Source organism: Anser anser (assembly GCF_964211835.1).
Source record: "Anser anser genome assembly, chromosome: 3".
NCBI classification, from domain to species: Eukaryota; Metazoa; Chordata; class Aves; order Anseriformes; family Anatidae; genus Anser; species Anser anser.
Window position 1 is genome coordinate 54309323 of NC_139722.1, and position 16941 is coordinate 54326263.

Here is a 16941-nt window from a genome sequence, read left to right on the forward strand (position 1 = left end):
AAGTATGTTGCTAGCAATATTATGTGGCTCCAGTTAAAAACCCAGGATGGCAACAACTACAGTTTTTTCTTCTTCAATCTTCTTTAATATTGCTGGGACCAAAAGGCAGATTTTCTTTTTTATAAGCTACACGATATTATTTTGGTTACTGATGCCATTCTCTATCTCGAAGAATCATAAAAGGTACATCTAGAAGAAACTTATTGTACGTCATGGTTCATCTCCCTGCAAAATACCAGATTTTTTCTTTATTTAACACTATTTTCACTAGCATCCTGCAAAATGTCCCAAAGAATACAGCCTCTACCACTTCTCAGGAAACCATTCTACATTCTTGCCACGATCTCAGGCAAAATAAGTATGCTGTCCTTGGGAGTGTCAAATAACAGCTTAGTCCAGAGCAGCATCTGATGTGCTTAGAAAACCAGTAGGAATGGAAATAAAACAAAAATATCTAAACCTAGACCACGCTCTAGACACATACCAGAGACAATGCAACCAAACACCTCAGAAATCTTATCGCTTTGCACTACCCCAAACGTTATCTCTCTGGAAAGCACTCTCTGTAGTCTCTGTCTGGGAAAATATACCCCTCTCACAGCTTCACTCGGTGATGTTACCATCCAGCACAACATTCCTAACACAAAAGATGGCTCCTGAAACCTGATGGCTTATTTTTGATGCTACAAATCATTCACAACTGGGAGCACTTGTGATGTTAGGGGTTGCAATATCAGCATAATTGAACTGGCGTTCTGCACTCAAAAAGATGAGAACCATAATACATACAGGATTTGTAACAAGGGTATACCGAGTGGAGACAAAAAAGACCATGGATTCATGCACGTAAAAACATACTGTAAATTCTGATTTTCTGCTCTCTTTCTGGTCACTTACCGGTTGCAATTTTCTAATCTACATGGAACATGTTTTGAACTTATTAAATCCCTCTGTCTGCATGGAAAAGGAATTACTGCCTTTGTTAAGTTTCCATTAGTCTATTTATTATTCTTACTAGAGTAACACTAACAAGAGGTCTTCCATTAAAAGGTAGTTCCTCTAAAACACAAATAGAAGAGCATTAGTTGTATTTAATAAGTGTAAGCACCCAGATATTTTTGCAAGACAGATGTACCTTTCTATCTTAAAAAAAATATAACCCAATTATGTTCTATGGCACTCATTCACAATTTGCTGTACCTACACCGTTGTTTCCTGATTTAATCTTTATTTTCGAATTTATTTTCAAATCTTTATATTTCAAACTTAAAATTTGAAAATGTGAATTTCACATATTTGCATTCATATTTTCTTATTCATGTTTCGCACGCACTTTGTCTGGATATAAGTAAGAATAGAGCAGGATGGCCCTGTTTACTGTAGCATCTACCAAACCACTCCTTTCTAATACAGTGCTACTCTGGTTTCACGCCCATAAAATTTTGCAGGACTTTGTAGGATTGTAATAAAACCTTGCCATTTCCTGTACTGTGTTTACAGAGTCACGGAACAAGAATCCATGTCCTCACCACAACAGTGAGGCTGACACACATTTGAGAGAATGCCAAGATTCATCCTCCAAAAAAGCCCTGTGAAGTTCAAGATCAGTTCATAAGAAGATAAGAACAGACTTTAAAAGGTCATGTCTAAGTATTTTCTTCTTCCACTTCTGCTAAGGCTGAGTCTGCTCTCAGTGAGCTGTCATGCAGCTTCGGATCGAGGAAGGGAACGAGCGGGTAGGAATACATCCATTTCTCATCTGGCAGTGGGCCGGCAGACTCTGTAATGCACGTTTCAGTCACATTTCCCCTGTAAGGAATATGGCCTGAACACCCTCACATCTGCTGTCGTGAGAACCAAAGGCGCATGGGGCATAAAGCAGGAAAGGTGCCCAGATTTAACCTCACCTCGGGTCCCGCTGCTTAGATACCGCCTCAGCGTGCCTCTTCCATGCAGGGCAACTGAGGCCCTTCCCCAGACATCCCACCCACCCTCGGTATTCTTATTTTCACCCTGAAGAGCTGTGACTAGCAGTCCTGCAGCTGAAGAACAAGCCACCTTGTAAACCTTATCTTGCAAAGTTCAGGCCTCCTCTTAACCCACAGCTCGTCAAAACTGCTTCTGTGCAATGTATTTCATATTACCAGCTGGAATAAAAATGCAGTTGGGATGCACTGCATTACCACATATCATATGTAAAATTATAGGCAAATAAAAGAAAGGAACGACAGAGAACTAAAAATAGTAGCTATAAATGCTTTTTATTTGAAAACCATATAAAACATGCCTCAGTCCCTTCCGTGAAGTTAAATGATAAAGCCCACAGCAAGCTGAGCAGGCTGTTGAAAAGGACTAGGTCAAATACAGATGCATTTCCAACACTGATATAAAGTATGATGGGAAGCCAACAGGGCAGATACACCAACGTACACATCAGGGGGAGACACGGTGGCAGATACCCTGTTAGTGACAGCGGTAGCAGGAAACCTTTTCTCTCCAGTTGTTCCAGCTACAGATAAGGAGTGTGATAAGGACAGCTATAGATTAGGTGAGGTAACATCCCCTGAGTACTACAGCATCTTTATTTCTCTAGGTAACTTGATGGGTTTTTTTTGCCAGAGCATCATTCAGAAGGCAGATGGTTTGTAATGGCACAGAAAGCAACCCCCTCACAGCTTCACCAGCAGCTACTGTGTAAAAGGCCTCACCTTCCTTTGCAATGAGGTCATTCAGAAGGAAGGAGACTTGGCATAAACGAGACCTTCCCCCAAAAGCAACCAATTGTACATTACTATAGAAACTATTTGGTTATTTGCTGAAAACATGAGCATGCTTCCTTTGTCTTGATGTATATTTTTCCATAAATGTCGAATTATTTATGCGTCAGCAGGACCATTACCCTGTGAAAAGGCCCATTTCTCTGACATAAGCTTGCAAATGATGCCTTGCGTGATACCAACCAGAGTGCTTTCCTGGCTGGCTGGCTGCTACCATTGCAAGCAATGTTCTTTTAAGACCAGCTGACTCTTGAATAAAAAAGGAGACTTTTCTGATTGTTAGGCTATAGAGAAATAAATAGCCTGTTTATAGAGAAGTCAAAATGTGGTGTTTGATTAATGATAGGGTGGTCAAGTGACACTTAACAGGCTCTGATAATAATATTCAGACCCTTTTAGTTTTTTCTATGACAAATTAAAATCATGCTACTACAAGGCTTTGTACGTCACGTGTGGTTTTACCCCTTCACCTCTGCATTCACTCTTACCAACTACCTAATTTGATTTTTGGCCTTTGTACACCCCAGGAAACTGTTAACCCATAGAACACCCCTTTTCAAACATATTATTTCCTAATTAAACATTGAATTCATTATCTTTGCCTCTATAGCCTTGACTAATGACAACAAGTTGACCTTTATGTCTCTTCCATTGCCAACACCAGGAACTGTGTTTTGGGCACTGCTTTGTTTATTCCATTAAAACTTCTCCATCTGAACAATGCCTCCAAGCTTTGCCTCTCATAGCTTGGGGAAAGGGACTGGCTGCCTTCACAGCAGCATTCCTGACTTCTCATTGCCTGGATTTGCAAACAGCTCTCCAAGTCCTGCAAACACATGAGTCTGGGCTGAACAAAGAATAGACTGAAGAAAGATGCCTCTCATCTCATCATTTGGCTTCCCATTTACTTCCTCAGCTCCCAGTGGTGTGAGCCAAAAGCTCCCTGACATACAATAAGCAAGCAGGGCTTAGGAAGCATAAATGGCAAAACAGAAAATATTCCCTGAACACCATGGAAGAACTATACCTCCTATGTGACAGGTTTGAAATAAAAGAAATGCAACCATTCTCCCACAGGTGAGTTGAGATGTAAAGAACTAGGACTTTGAGCATTTCCATTTAACAACTCACAAATTAGGGAATTCTTTACCTCAACTGACAGCATGCTTACAATGACAGGACTAATTTACTCCATTTCAATTACTTATTTATGTTAGAAACTAAGGCTTGGACTCTCCACCCCGCTCCCCTCTGCACAAAGACTGCGTGTCCTGCCCCGTGGTTCTGGTGTCAAGCCCTGCTCCCCAGTTTGGTCACACACTTTCCTGCTTCATCCGAGCCTACTGCAGCCCAGTGACTGCCCTGGCCCTGGCCCCAGCCCCAGCACAGCAGCCTGTTTTCTGCCTGCTTCCTGATTTCCCCCAGAATTGCCCCATGATCACTGCAATTAGACAAATAAAGGAATTTCCAGTTTAGAAAAGTTAATTATCTCTGAGGTAAGTCTTGTCAAATGCTTCTTCCTCCTGACGTATCTAATGGAAAATTCCAGGAAATCATCTGTTAAAACTGAGGAAAGTCCGAGTGGACGTTTGCTCTGGCTGGAGACACAGATATTGCAAGACAGTCCTGGAAAACACTGCAAGGATGTTGCTCCGAGTTTTCAGAACACTATTTTTCCCCAGATTTTAGTTCAGGATATGCAGTTTTCCTGCCTCTCCGAGTCACGGCGTCTCAGCAGTTCCTGGCTCTGTGGAAGGAGGATGAGACGGGTGCCCCGGGCCAAGAGACAGAGCTCCTCCACTCCTCCACGCGCTGTTCTGCATTGCCTGGCCTCCAGGCAAGGTGTTCCCTGCCCACACCACTGCGAGCCCGAGCCCACGGGGCCCAACATGGTATGTGTGGCCCTCGAGACATCAGTGCTGCTTCCCAAATTTAAAAGCAGAGAATAGGAGGAGAATAAAAAGCAGAAGGACAGTGGTAAGCACTACAGTTGTCTCCCAGACTGTGCCATGTTTATTTGCCCGGCATGTTTTTCAAAGCAGAACCCTTCTGCTACTCTGTGCCTGTAAAACCTCTTGGCTGGGGCTCTCCACATCGCAGTCGCAGGGTACCAATATAGCATTACCCATCCTTATCTCTAGCAATAACGCTCACCAGAGAAGTGTTTCTTTCACATGCGTAAAACAGATTTCCAAAACAAATTATCCAAACACAGACTGCTATTCTTATTTTAACACTGTACAGATGTGCCTTCTAAATAATAACGTAATATAGTACAATCATACTACTATGCCTTTAGAAATATCTATTAAAAACTGTCAGAAATAACTGCTAGAAATATTCACACACATACCAGCAGTCCTGTCACTGGGCACATATCTCATGTTTTCTGTAGACTAACCCTTTGCTCACAGTTTTTCTGCTCACTTTCTCTCATGAACCTCACTGTTGTTTCCCCACGTCATCTCCTTCTCCAGATAATCGCAGTCACCTCTCACCTTCCTCCTCCTACTACTTTTACATCCTCTTCAGGGTCATTCCTTCTCCTTCTGGCTCACCTTCTCGCCGCCGGTCTTGTGCTGGTGGTTGCTCTGAGGAGAACTCCCTTTGCTGAAGCTTCCTGTTGCTATGTGACCTCCGTGCTGGTGCTCTGCTCTGCCATGCCGTGCTGTGCCGTGCTGTGCCGTGCTGTGCCGTGCTGTGCCGTGCTGTGCCGTGCCATGTTGTGCTGTGCCATACCGTGCTGTGCCATGCCATGCTGTGCTGTGCCATACCGTGCTGTGCCGTGCTGTGCCGTGCTGTGCCGTGCTGTGCCATGCCATGCTGTGCTGTGCCATACCGTGCTGTGCCATGCTGTGCCCTGCCATGCTGTGCCCTGCCATGCTGTGCTGCCTGGCCCTGCATGCCCCGCTCAGCACCCAGCTTGCCTCCTGCCCTCTCCAGGTCTCAGCTTTGGGAAGCTGAATTACTGAACGTGCGTAATTTTGAAAGGTGCAAGGCAGTTCATATAAAATCCAAAGATGTGCTTGTAAAGCATTTAAGCCACCGCGGGAATAAAGCCACTTCTCAGCCTGTGAGCAAAGCTCTTTTAAGAGAGTTTATTGTGCCTAACTGCTTGTAATGCTTTGTTTTGTAAATTCAAGTAAAAAAAAAAAATCTATTATGTGAAATAACACCCTCCTCATCACACAAGCTTTGAATTATGTGCTGAAAGCTCCAATTGCAACCACTTGAGCGACAGGATGGGCTAACTACAAAGTGAGCTGGCAGCAGTGAGAGGACTATTTTGGTCGCTGGGTGCAAGTCACGTTAGCAGAGGGGCTGTCCGAGAGCGTACCCAGCGAGGCAGAGCTCTGCCCGCGGCCTGGTTCCCACTGCAGGTTTACCCGAGGGGTTTGCGGGCACCCCAGCAGCGCTGCGCTCCCCTCCTGTGTGCACCTGGTGATCCTACTTACTGCTGCCTATTCCCCTAGAAACCTACTGCAGCGCCGAGGATAAAAACATGTCGTGAGAGAAAAGTGCATTCAGATAATGCAATTGCTCACACCCACACCCAAAAAAGGAAAACATTTATAAACAATTCTGCTTTTATTTATGTAGTTTCCATGGTTCTGCTCTGTCAGACTCCATCTGTGCTCTCCCCGAGACAGTCCTTCTTACGCTGCACTTAGGCTCTGCCTGTAATTTTTCGGAGATTAAGGAAGTATAACTTCATTCATAGGCGGAGCAGAGGGCAAATACGAAGAAATGTCACTCATCCAAGATGACACATTTCGCTAACACACTGTAACACCGGATATCAGAAAGGGGAAAAAATGCAGAAGTCAACAGTGACACAAAAGACCCCATGCTTATGCTGTAACGCCCTGAGGTACTGCTGTATTAGGTAATGTTACCTGCTCGAGCTTGGCTGTGGGCAATGAGGCTAGCGTGTAGAAGAGGGGCAGAACAGCTAAACCTTTCTCCCTGAACGTCCAAGGAAGAACAGCATTGCATCCCACAAGAATCGGTCTGGTCCTGTGCAGAGGAGGGTTTTGATCCAAGTTCTTATTCTTGTACACGACATGCATTTTATGTGGAGTGCAGTGCTTCTACCCACTCTTCAAACACCGTTTCTACTGATTTGCTTTGCTGTTATGTAGGAAATGGTGTCTAGAGTGCAGGGTGTTTCCTGCAGATTAATGGCTGGATGGGAGTAAATGTTGGTCCGTAAGTAAGGTGAAGGATATTAACTCGAAACAGTCAATAAATCCTTCGGAAATGCCCTGACCTCTGTTGGGTATTGCTATTAAAAACAGAAAAGAAAAAAAAATCCCATGCATTTTTTCTGTATGACATAGATACCACTGGTATGTGTAGAATATATATTAGCAAGTCCTTTGGCTCCCTCTCTGTACTGTAGTCATCGCAATTTTCTATTTTGAGGGAAAGATGTGCATATGTGCTGGGAGGACGGGGGGAAGGAAACGATTATTTCTTTGAAAGCTGGAGTGAGAAATCAAGGTTCGGTTTTTCATTTTCTAAAATGTTTTCACTTCCCTGTAACATCAGTTTCTTAATTCTTCTTGTTGTTTAAAACTTTCGACTCCGGTCCTCTGAGCCATCTATTTCATCCCTTCCCTTGGGTAAGTCCTATTACTTTTATCTCAGAGGACTCATCGGAATACAACTTTACGGTATTTGTGTGGTGCAGACATGTGCAGAGGAGGAAATGAGAGCAGAAATGCGTAATCAGCATTTGAAAAGTATGGTTCCGGGCTCCTAACCAGGAAGCAGCTCAGAACGTATGTGGTAATGGACGAAGTGGGCAAAACTCAACCTGTGCTAGCAGAGAGCTTTAAAAAAGAGAAGAGCCTAAAAGGAAGGTAGTTATGTCTACTTAGTACCTACAGCTTCTACTGGCATCTTTGCCTTACAAACTTTTGTCCCCGGTGCATTTTGTTTCAGTATACCCTCCTCCTATCGATATCCTTTATGGACGCTGTATTGACAAGCTTTTAAGAACCTCTCAGAAAAGACCTCGGCTTATGTGAGGTCTACTGAGACTACAGCACCCTGCATCCCTCTTCCTCACAAGACATCACTGCATAAACTCTTCCAAGGAGTACTTGTGGGGTGACATCACTCTGTTGCCCATAAATCTAAAGAGAACATTTGGAAAAATTAAACGGTGGAGACTCTAAGCAATACAAATTAATGAAACAATGCGGAGGAATCTTTTAACAAATGCCTTCCTGCCACACAGCCCAGAAATACTTTAAAAATAATGCTATCATATTTCCATCAGTCAGCAGTAGTCTATGTAATGATCTTCAGATAAATTCCTCTGCCTCCTGCATGACCAGTGCCTGAGGTAACTGAGAGGATGATGAAGGCACTGCGTAGTCCAGCCTCAATTTAGGTACTGGTGATGCACATTGGAAAATATCTTCTCTTTAAAAGCTTTAGTAGCAACATTTTAGATTCAAGCTAAATGACAGGTCTGTTTTAGTATAGCAACTTTATTTACAGAGCCGTGGAGAACTGAAAGATTTAACAGGCATGGTCCTGTCATTTATCACCTATCAAAGGTGGGCCTAAATTGCAACATATGACATGTTTTCTGTCCTTTCTTTAATCCTCTCCTCTGCCCTCTCAACCCTGTTCACAAATGTTCAGTAGTCCACTGACGGCAAAACTTGCTGTCCTACATGGTCCTTCATGGACTACGTGGTCCATATATTCCCAGGGACTTGTAAACCACAGGTTGAAAGTTAGTAACACCTCCCTTTGTAGAGAACTTGCCTGAGACAGGACCTCCTCTGCTTCACAATTCATCGTGGTTTCCTTAAACAGTTGCTATCTTATGTGATGAAGCTCCCTTAACACAGAAGTTGATGCCCATCCGCCCTGCCACTGCCTTGTTAATATCCATGTAATTCTCTTCCTCCCCTTTGCAGAAGGCCGCTGTTTTTGCCATGCCTTGTGCACACACACAAGCAGTTCAAGTAATGCACTAGGTTACGTTCTCTGTTCAAACCTACGCTCCTGTTTTTGCCTCGTACCAGTTGCCTAGCCCATCCTGCTACCAAGACCACTGATCTCACCACGCCCGAGATGTTTTTAGGAGCCAGCCTTGCCTTCCTCCAGGGGTCCCAGAACAGTGCCCTGTGAGCCCCGGAGGGAAGTGCTTTACTAACGCAGACCAAACAGCTCTCAGCTTCCAAGTCCTGAGCAGCAGCCTGCTCCTCAGATAGACTTCTCTGTACTGTGAATCTTTTGAGAAGGATTTAATTTCACTGAGCAGCCATTTTACGGTGACTTGTGCAGCTTAGCAGCTCACCTTTCTTAGGCACTACCTGCAGAATTGACTTTCCTCCTTCTTTATTTAAGAATCTTTATTTATTTATTCATCAAATTTCCATGTATTATATAGCATGTGTGACTTCCTGAGCAGATCAACTCCTCCTCCTCTGGGTCATCTTGATCAGAGCCATCTACGCTATAGGCCTTGTTTTCCTGAGACTTCTGGCCTGTACTCCTAACTTCCTCTAGTAAGATACAATCCTCCTCATCATCCTGCATATAAAGGTCTATGTTTTGAATATTGGATGAATTTTTAAGATTTTGAATATTTTCCCGAGACCATCAAAGACTCGCCAGCTGTGATCTCAAGCCCGCCTGGTAGTACTTCTTTCTTGATTCTTATTAATTTGAATATCTCTCTCAGCTTGGATATCTGAAGATAACTGCAATTTCAAAGTTCCCGACAGACTGGTTTATTTCCACTTTCCCTGCTGAGTTTTCTGCAACATTTTTGATGGTTTCCCCACTCACAGTGCCCTACTGTCTCTGCCTTTTCACTGGCCAAGATATCTTCTACTATCAAGGGTATCTTAAGCACCTTCCTTGCCTATGCAAGGCAGAATTTTTCAGGACTAATTTAATTGCCTGCAGGTATTCCTCAGCACTTTGCCCTAGGCTGGTCCCAAAAACTTGTGGCTCACCATCTTTCCACAGTTTAGTTTTATCAGATGACTTTCTGTCATCTTCTGTTAATATTTTAATATTAATTAATATTCATTAATATTTTATATTTAATTAATATTGCAGGGGAGGTTTAGGCTGGACATCAGGAAGAGGTTCTTCACCGAGAGGGTGGTCGCACACTGGAACAGGCCCCCCAGTGAAGCAGTCACTGCACCAAGCCTGTCTGAATTTAAGAAGCGATTGGACTGTGCACTTAGTCATATGGTCTAAAATTCTGGGCAGACCTGTGTGGTGCCAGGAGTTGGACTCGATGATCCTTATGGGTCCCTTCCAACTCGGGATATTCTATGATTCTATGATTCTATGATTTTCATTTGCCTTCAGTGCTCATGCAACTATGAAGCAACCGAAGATTTGCTGAAAACCACCACTGAAACAAACAGTGAGTGACTTTTCAGGGAAGAATCAATCTTGATAGTGTCGATTCTAGGTGGAATATCTTAGTACGATTTTCTGCTTAACTGGAACATTGTAATGCACATATAGGTGCTGTAGTAGAAGCTTGTGAAGAGCTACAATCACACACTACTCAGTTTCTAGCTCTGCATCTGTACTTACTCCTGACAAACTCTCCTGCAAGCTACCAGCGGTCTGGCTATGACAGCCACCAGTCAATACACAGGCACACAGATTTCCTGCCCTCATAACACAACCATTTGATTTCCGGAAGCATGTAGACAACATGAGAGGATTTCATGCATGTGAAGTACATGATAGACACAGAATAGCTAGCCCCTGAGCGCCCCTAATGCCTTCTGAAGGTCTTTAAAAAGAGAATCTGTATGTGACAGAGTCACCTGGATTTAGGGGAACAACTCCAAACTTCACTAGCTCATAGCAAAAAAAAAAGAATAATAAAAAAGCAAAACTAAACTTCATAAGGAGACATTATACAATAAAGAACTAAAGATTTTTGCTCTGTATAATATTACTTTGTATAAATACTTTGCAGAAGCATCTATTTCAGAAGAGGCATGGGTTTCATGAAAGGTACAACAAAAAATCTAATCTTAACTTACATACCCTATCATTAAAAAAACATTTTGTTAATTAGATGAGAACTGTGCAGACAGACAAGTACAGAATCATATGGCTAACTAAATGCATAATTTATTATTTAGTAGAGCTTCTGTAATACAATTCTGTACATTGACTTATTTATGAAGCGCAGTAAGAAAGGCACCGAGTTAGCGTATGAACAAAATAAGGTTCTGTATTCAGCTAATATTCAGGCTAATATTGAAACCAACAAATATGAGCCGAAAAGATGCCATAACGTTCTATCCACACCTTGGGAAATATTACCGTAAATACGTCAAAACAAATGGAGGAAGGCGCATATACTGACTGTGAAAGATGACCCCCAGCTTCTGGTCTCTCAAGCAACCGGAGAGCTTGCGCGTTGCAGACAGCAGCAGTGAGAGCTCCGCTTTGCAAGAGACTCCTCCTCCTCCTGAGCACTCATGGCCAACCATTCACACCACCACCAAGCTGGGCACTGACAGAGATACGGGTTGGCACCGCCAACGCTAAGCTACAATAATCCTTTAAATCAAGATTTGTCGCCAGACACCAGGAAGGTGACTCAGAAAGCAAGATCCTGTTCTCCGCACTTGTCTGGTCTTCAGGCCCTGCTGGCAGTGCCTGTGGTGATGTCCATTAGCGCCAGCTCTAGCAGTAGTTTCTCTGACACCAAACCTTTTGCAGACTCATGGCAGGCAACGGGGACACACTGAATAACGGGGCCGAAAAATACCCTTTCTCTTCTTTAAATCAGAGTCAGAGTGTTGGTACAGTACCAGTGACTCTCCTGGAGAGCAGCTCTCTGGCTTCCCACTGTCTGGAGTTGAATTTCTAACCCTGTAACTGAAGTACCTAAGATTGCATTGCACAGTTCACTGAAATGCAGAGTAATGCCCACGGGCTATACTTTTCTCTCTAACTCAGAAATGGAAATTGGTCCCTGTTACTGAGGCTGCCGTCATCTTGCAGTTCTTCATATATAGTACAAGAATCTTTTTGGGCCTTCACATGCCACTTCACATCCAGTTAATGACGTTTTAAGTTAGTGCAAATATATACTAAGTGTAGTGTACTATACAGTAGTCCCTGTATAGGGGAGTATTGTATTCTGGTTTGCTTAACTTTAGGCAGAATCAATCTTTAAAGTGAAGATGCAGACAAAGAAACCTAAAGTGTCACTGATCAGCATACAGCAAAATAAATTAATCTCTCTATTACTCATTTCACACACTAAACTGTAAAAACTTTGGCTTTTTTTTTCATTTTCTACTTTTCAAGTTAGCAGCTTTCCTTCATTTCTTAAACCTCACTCTTCCAAGAGGTGATAACGGAAGTTTGCTTGAGTAAACTGGAATTTAAAAACTAAAGATCAGAAATGTGTTAAACAATGAAAACTTTTGGGGTGAGTGGAGGGAAACACGCAGCAGGCATTTCATCAGCTCCAAGGAGCAGTGATATGCGGCATCAATGGGTTCCTAAATATTCAGACACTGAGGAAAACTGGGGGCAAAGAAGCTACTGCGGCTCTCTGCTGTTCTGTGGCCTGAAAGGAACAGCCTTTATGACTTGCTCTGCTTTGGCGAAGTTCCCGTGCTCCCAGCAAAACAACTGCCTAGCAACCCAGAATTTCCCACAACATTTCCTCACACACGCTGCGAGCCCAGAAGAAAGTATAGCACCTAATATTCTCTCCGGATAATCCCCTTATTTGAGAGCTATGTTTAGTTCTCTGCACGCATTTGAGGTCGAAGTAACGGGGCAGTTGCTGTCGTGACAGGCGTTGCAGGCAGAGTCAAACCGGCCCTGTCCGTGCTGCAAGCTGTGCAGTAACTCTGCGCCTGGACAGGTTATCTGTGTATCGGACAGACAGCAAACTCGCTGCTTCCCTCCACCATATTTCCCCAAACAAAGGCAGGAAGCCATGACTGTTAGCAAAAAGGTACAGATATCCTTCCTATTGAAAGCCCTTTCTCTGAGCAGTAAGAGAGGTCCCTAGCTTACACTCCACAACAGTTGAGAGAGTCTGTCTGAAGGCATAAATAATTCAGTAACTTAAAAAAAACATGCTGCTTTGAGCACGTGGAATTGTTTTCCCAGTTTCTGCCTTTAAGGAACATTTACAATCACACGCTGGAGTAACTAATGGCTGCATTTTCTTATCCACCATCCCACCTGCGGCAGCATCTTGCAAGTGAACATCTAAGCCACCTTCCTCACAGTTTCAGCACCAGTAAGTTCAAGAGTTGCCTTGAACCTGGTGCAGCTGTTTCTGAACACCACGCTGCTAGGACTGCCGACTCCCCAAATTTACCCATGTTATACAGCATCATGAGCCTCCTCATCCCTCCAGCAGATACCGCGCTCTGAGAAGCACTGTAAGCAAGCTGCAACCGGCATAAATAGGACAGCACTCTTCATCATACGCACAGAAATTAAGGCAGCAACTTACTTGCCGTCTTCATAACTTCCTCAGGAACCCTGTCTTTTCAAATGAGTGCAGCAGGAAATTGTGGTAATTACGGGTGAGCAACGCGCCTGCAGCTCAAACCACCGGCTGCAAAGTGCAGAGGCAGCCAGCGCTGGATTGGTGAGCTGCAGCTGACAGCCACCTCCCCTTCTTCTCGCACTTCACATGTACATCTTAAACAGACACCGTGTGGAGAGAAGCTGCTTTAACAAAGATCCACGTGAAATATGTCTGCGAAAGGCTTTATTACTCCATGCTCGGAACAGTGATAATGCTGAGACCCACAGATGAAAAGCATCCTGGATGTCTTATCATTTATTATTGATTTTATCTGGAGACGTGTTCCTTGTCTTTATTAAAGGCAATATCGACCCTTTACTGCCTCGTGGTCATACAGGGATGAAGGTGAACAGATGCAGAGAAGCAGGCTGAGGCAGAAGGCTGCCCGCAGTGAACCACGACCCGGCTCCTACCTTCTTGCAACGAGGTTTCGTGGTAGGGAGACTGCTAGCTGAAACCCTGCCAGCTTCCACAGCCTTCAAGGCAGGAACTACAATCTCTTTTTTGTTTCCGAATTAGCATCTGACAGATGCAGAAGGCTGCCATTAATATCCAGCTTACAGAAATATGCATGTAAGGCTGTGAACCCATGGAAAAGCTCTGATAGCATCTGATACTGCAGGCGGTTTGGCACATCTTTTCTAACCGGATTGCTTCACCAAGGTTTATACTTCCAAATCTGCATTTTTGTCAAAGTCACTTAGTAATCCCATTGGATGATTAGATAAGGTAGAGACTAGTGGCAGAGCAATGAAACAGTAACGCAAGTGGATGCAATGCTGCTAACAACATCATAGCTGTAAAAACCAAATTCTGACTGCTGTGACACCTGAACAGCCTTGCAGGGACGGTGAGGTTGTAAAAGACAGCAGAATTACAGAAAAGAGCAGCTGTACGTGATTGCTGACAGGCAGATCTAGCCTGCAGAATCTGTGTTTCTGGGCATGACTCAAGCAACTCACAGAACACCCCTAGGATTGCAGCCTGACTTTGCAGGGTTAGCGATTACGGAAAAGTATTTGTTTGCAATCTGAGTCAGCTCCATGACATAGACTGCAGGAGGTCCTGCTTATGCAGCTACATATCAGACTGAAAAATCACTGGAGATGCACATGTAAAAGGAAACATCTGTTCCAGCAGCTCAAGCAAGTTAGCAATGCTCTGTTGCATAACACAAGCAAAAGGATGCAGAGACTCCCTGAAGGAAAAGTTTTACCTAGCTTCAGTGAAACTACATCTGGTTTCTTTGCATTTTCCCCCATTAAACATACCCAGTGTTTCCTCATTGCATTTGCAGATAGTCTGAGCAGCGCTGAGTGTCTGGAAAAACATAGTTTGAACTTCTGTAGAAGACTTGGCTCCAGGAAATGCACCTGCCATGCAGGTTCATTGATACCGTATGTAACTCTGCCACTTTCTGAGGTACCTGTGGATGTAGACACAGCGGCATCTCCAGCCCCCCGTTCCCTGCTATCATCCTATCTGCAGATATATGAGATTCAGACACTGTTTTCTCAGGGGAGGGAAGGATGATGAATGCAGATGTCCTTGATGGTTGTGTGAGTGGATGTGTGGATGTGGATGCAGGACCGTAAGAGGGAGGAGGGGGTTACAACTGCAACAGGAGATCTGACAAGATCGGTCTGTATGAAGTGAAAAGGCTGTCCCCTGGCACATCAGAAATCCTTCTGCAATTGATCCAGAGCAAAAGGCCCTTTTGCCCTTGAGTTTCATCTTTTATTTCCTCTCTGGGGTCCTCTCATTGCCTTAACCCTTTCACTATTTCCTTTTCAGCTGGCTCTTCACTTTCTTGCTTCCTAACTTCTCTCCTACTCCTCTTACTAGGATGGTAGCTAGTAAGTAGTGATATAAATGAAAACAAAATCAAAGGCCTTTTTGTGTCATAACTGCTTCATTTTCTCTCCCTCTTCTTCCCTTCAAGGCAGACTATTTTATGCAACCCTTTGGGGTCGCTCTCTCTACCTTTGTTTTTTCTCCTCACTACTTTTTCAGGTATAACCGCCATTTCTGTTTCCTCAGCTGAATATTGCTAAATCCTTTGCTGAACTTCATCCAGCCTTACTGTCATCTCTCTCTTAGCCCATCACTCTGCCCAAGAAGCACCCAGTATTTTCAGCCGTACTGCACAGCTATAGCTGAACAGCAGGATGAGGGGGAGAAGGCGGCCCAGCTGCTACATGCTGGTGACCAGCTTCACCAAAGAGTGTGTGTGCTGCAATACCTGTCTTTTAAGTGACTGGCTTTAAATCCGACTCCAGAGCCCTAATCCTTGCATGGAACCCACAACAGGTAAAGAAGAGAGGCACCTGAACTAGCAGGAAACATTTCCAGCCTGAGCTCTGCTGGGTGTTAAACGCAAGTTTTGATGGTTATTTGGTTGATTACCTGCAAGGTCCATTTGAGGAGCTGGGTCTCATGCACCTAACTGTTCACCCTAAGCAAGCACTTCCATCTTCTCTGTACTCACAGATATGAACTCTGTCCTGAGCCCAGGCACCTGTGCCAGTCCCTATTCATGAGCATCGTCACAGTTGCTACCTCCAGCAGATCTCTGACTCTTAATAATGCACTCCTTGGAGCAGTATATGGAAGGTCCAATTCAATTCTTACCTCCTTACAAAACATTGCAAACCCATGTCTTCCTATCTAGACACTATTATGTTCAGATTCTGGGAGAGAAGTGGTCAACATTGCTGACTTTAAATGTGCATTAACATTTTCATTTGACTGAGAGCCACAAGTCGTATATCAAGAACTTCCCTGGAAGCAGTTCACAGGGAAGAGATGCCAGCATAGCCCTGAAAGAGCTATCAGCTTTGGCCTCAGCCTCAACTGACTCTTCCCTTTGTCCAGCAGCATATTACCCAGCGTTCCCAATGCCATTGCACTTCTGCAGATGCATATCACAGCTATGTTAAGTGACCTGGGGGCTCTGTTTGTACTTAATGAGCTTCCTATGGCTTAGGATTCACAAACTGGCTACTTTTTTAACATCTGATGGGATGGGGTTCTCTTGATTCCTCCTGTTGAAAGTGTTGCTTTTTGCATTGAATATTTACACATTCACTGAGTTTCTCCGTAGCCTTGAAGTTTAAGTATCCACCTAGGTTTGAGGAAACCCATTTATTGGTAGGATATTTAGTGCTAAGTATTCACAAAAGAGGAAAGTCTTCTTTCCCTTCCCCAATCTACACAAGTGGTCTAGTCATGAAGTTACTATCTTTCTCTATTTTGTAAAGCTGTTCCATTTTGCAATAGAAAAGATTAAAATTGTCGCATCCCATAACATCCTATACCTAATTTAAACATCCCTATGAGAGGTGAGTTCAAAAATTTGCAAACAGAAGATGAACTTGAACATGGACAAGTGCTTGAAGTTCTCTTTAGTGGAGAAGATTTTCTTGTATAATAAGCCAGATTAACTGAATACCAAATGGACCTAATCTTACCAATGAGCTCAGTAGATATTTGCTTAAATAAAGATCTCAGCGTAGCTTAGCTACGTACAAGTTAGCAACAAACTATACACAAAACACGCATTTAACTCCTGAGGGAATTTCAGTG

General features: G+C 43.7%; 1 protein-coding gene across 1 annotated transcript in view; it reads right to left on the bottom strand.

The window, feature by feature from the left end:
* Nucleotides 1-13412, bottom strand: part of CEP85L (centrosomal protein 85L) — a 149479-nt gene extending 136067 nt beyond the window's left edge. Inside the window, exon 1 of the mRNA XM_083828751.1 lies at nucleotides 13279-13412. Within this exon, the coding sequence (XP_083684877.1) occupies nucleotides 13279-13291 (13 nt within the window). The 5' untranslated portion in view covers nucleotides 13292-13412. The remainder of the gene's footprint in view (nucleotides 1-13278) is intronic.
* Nucleotides 13413-16941: the final 3529 nt, after the last annotated feature.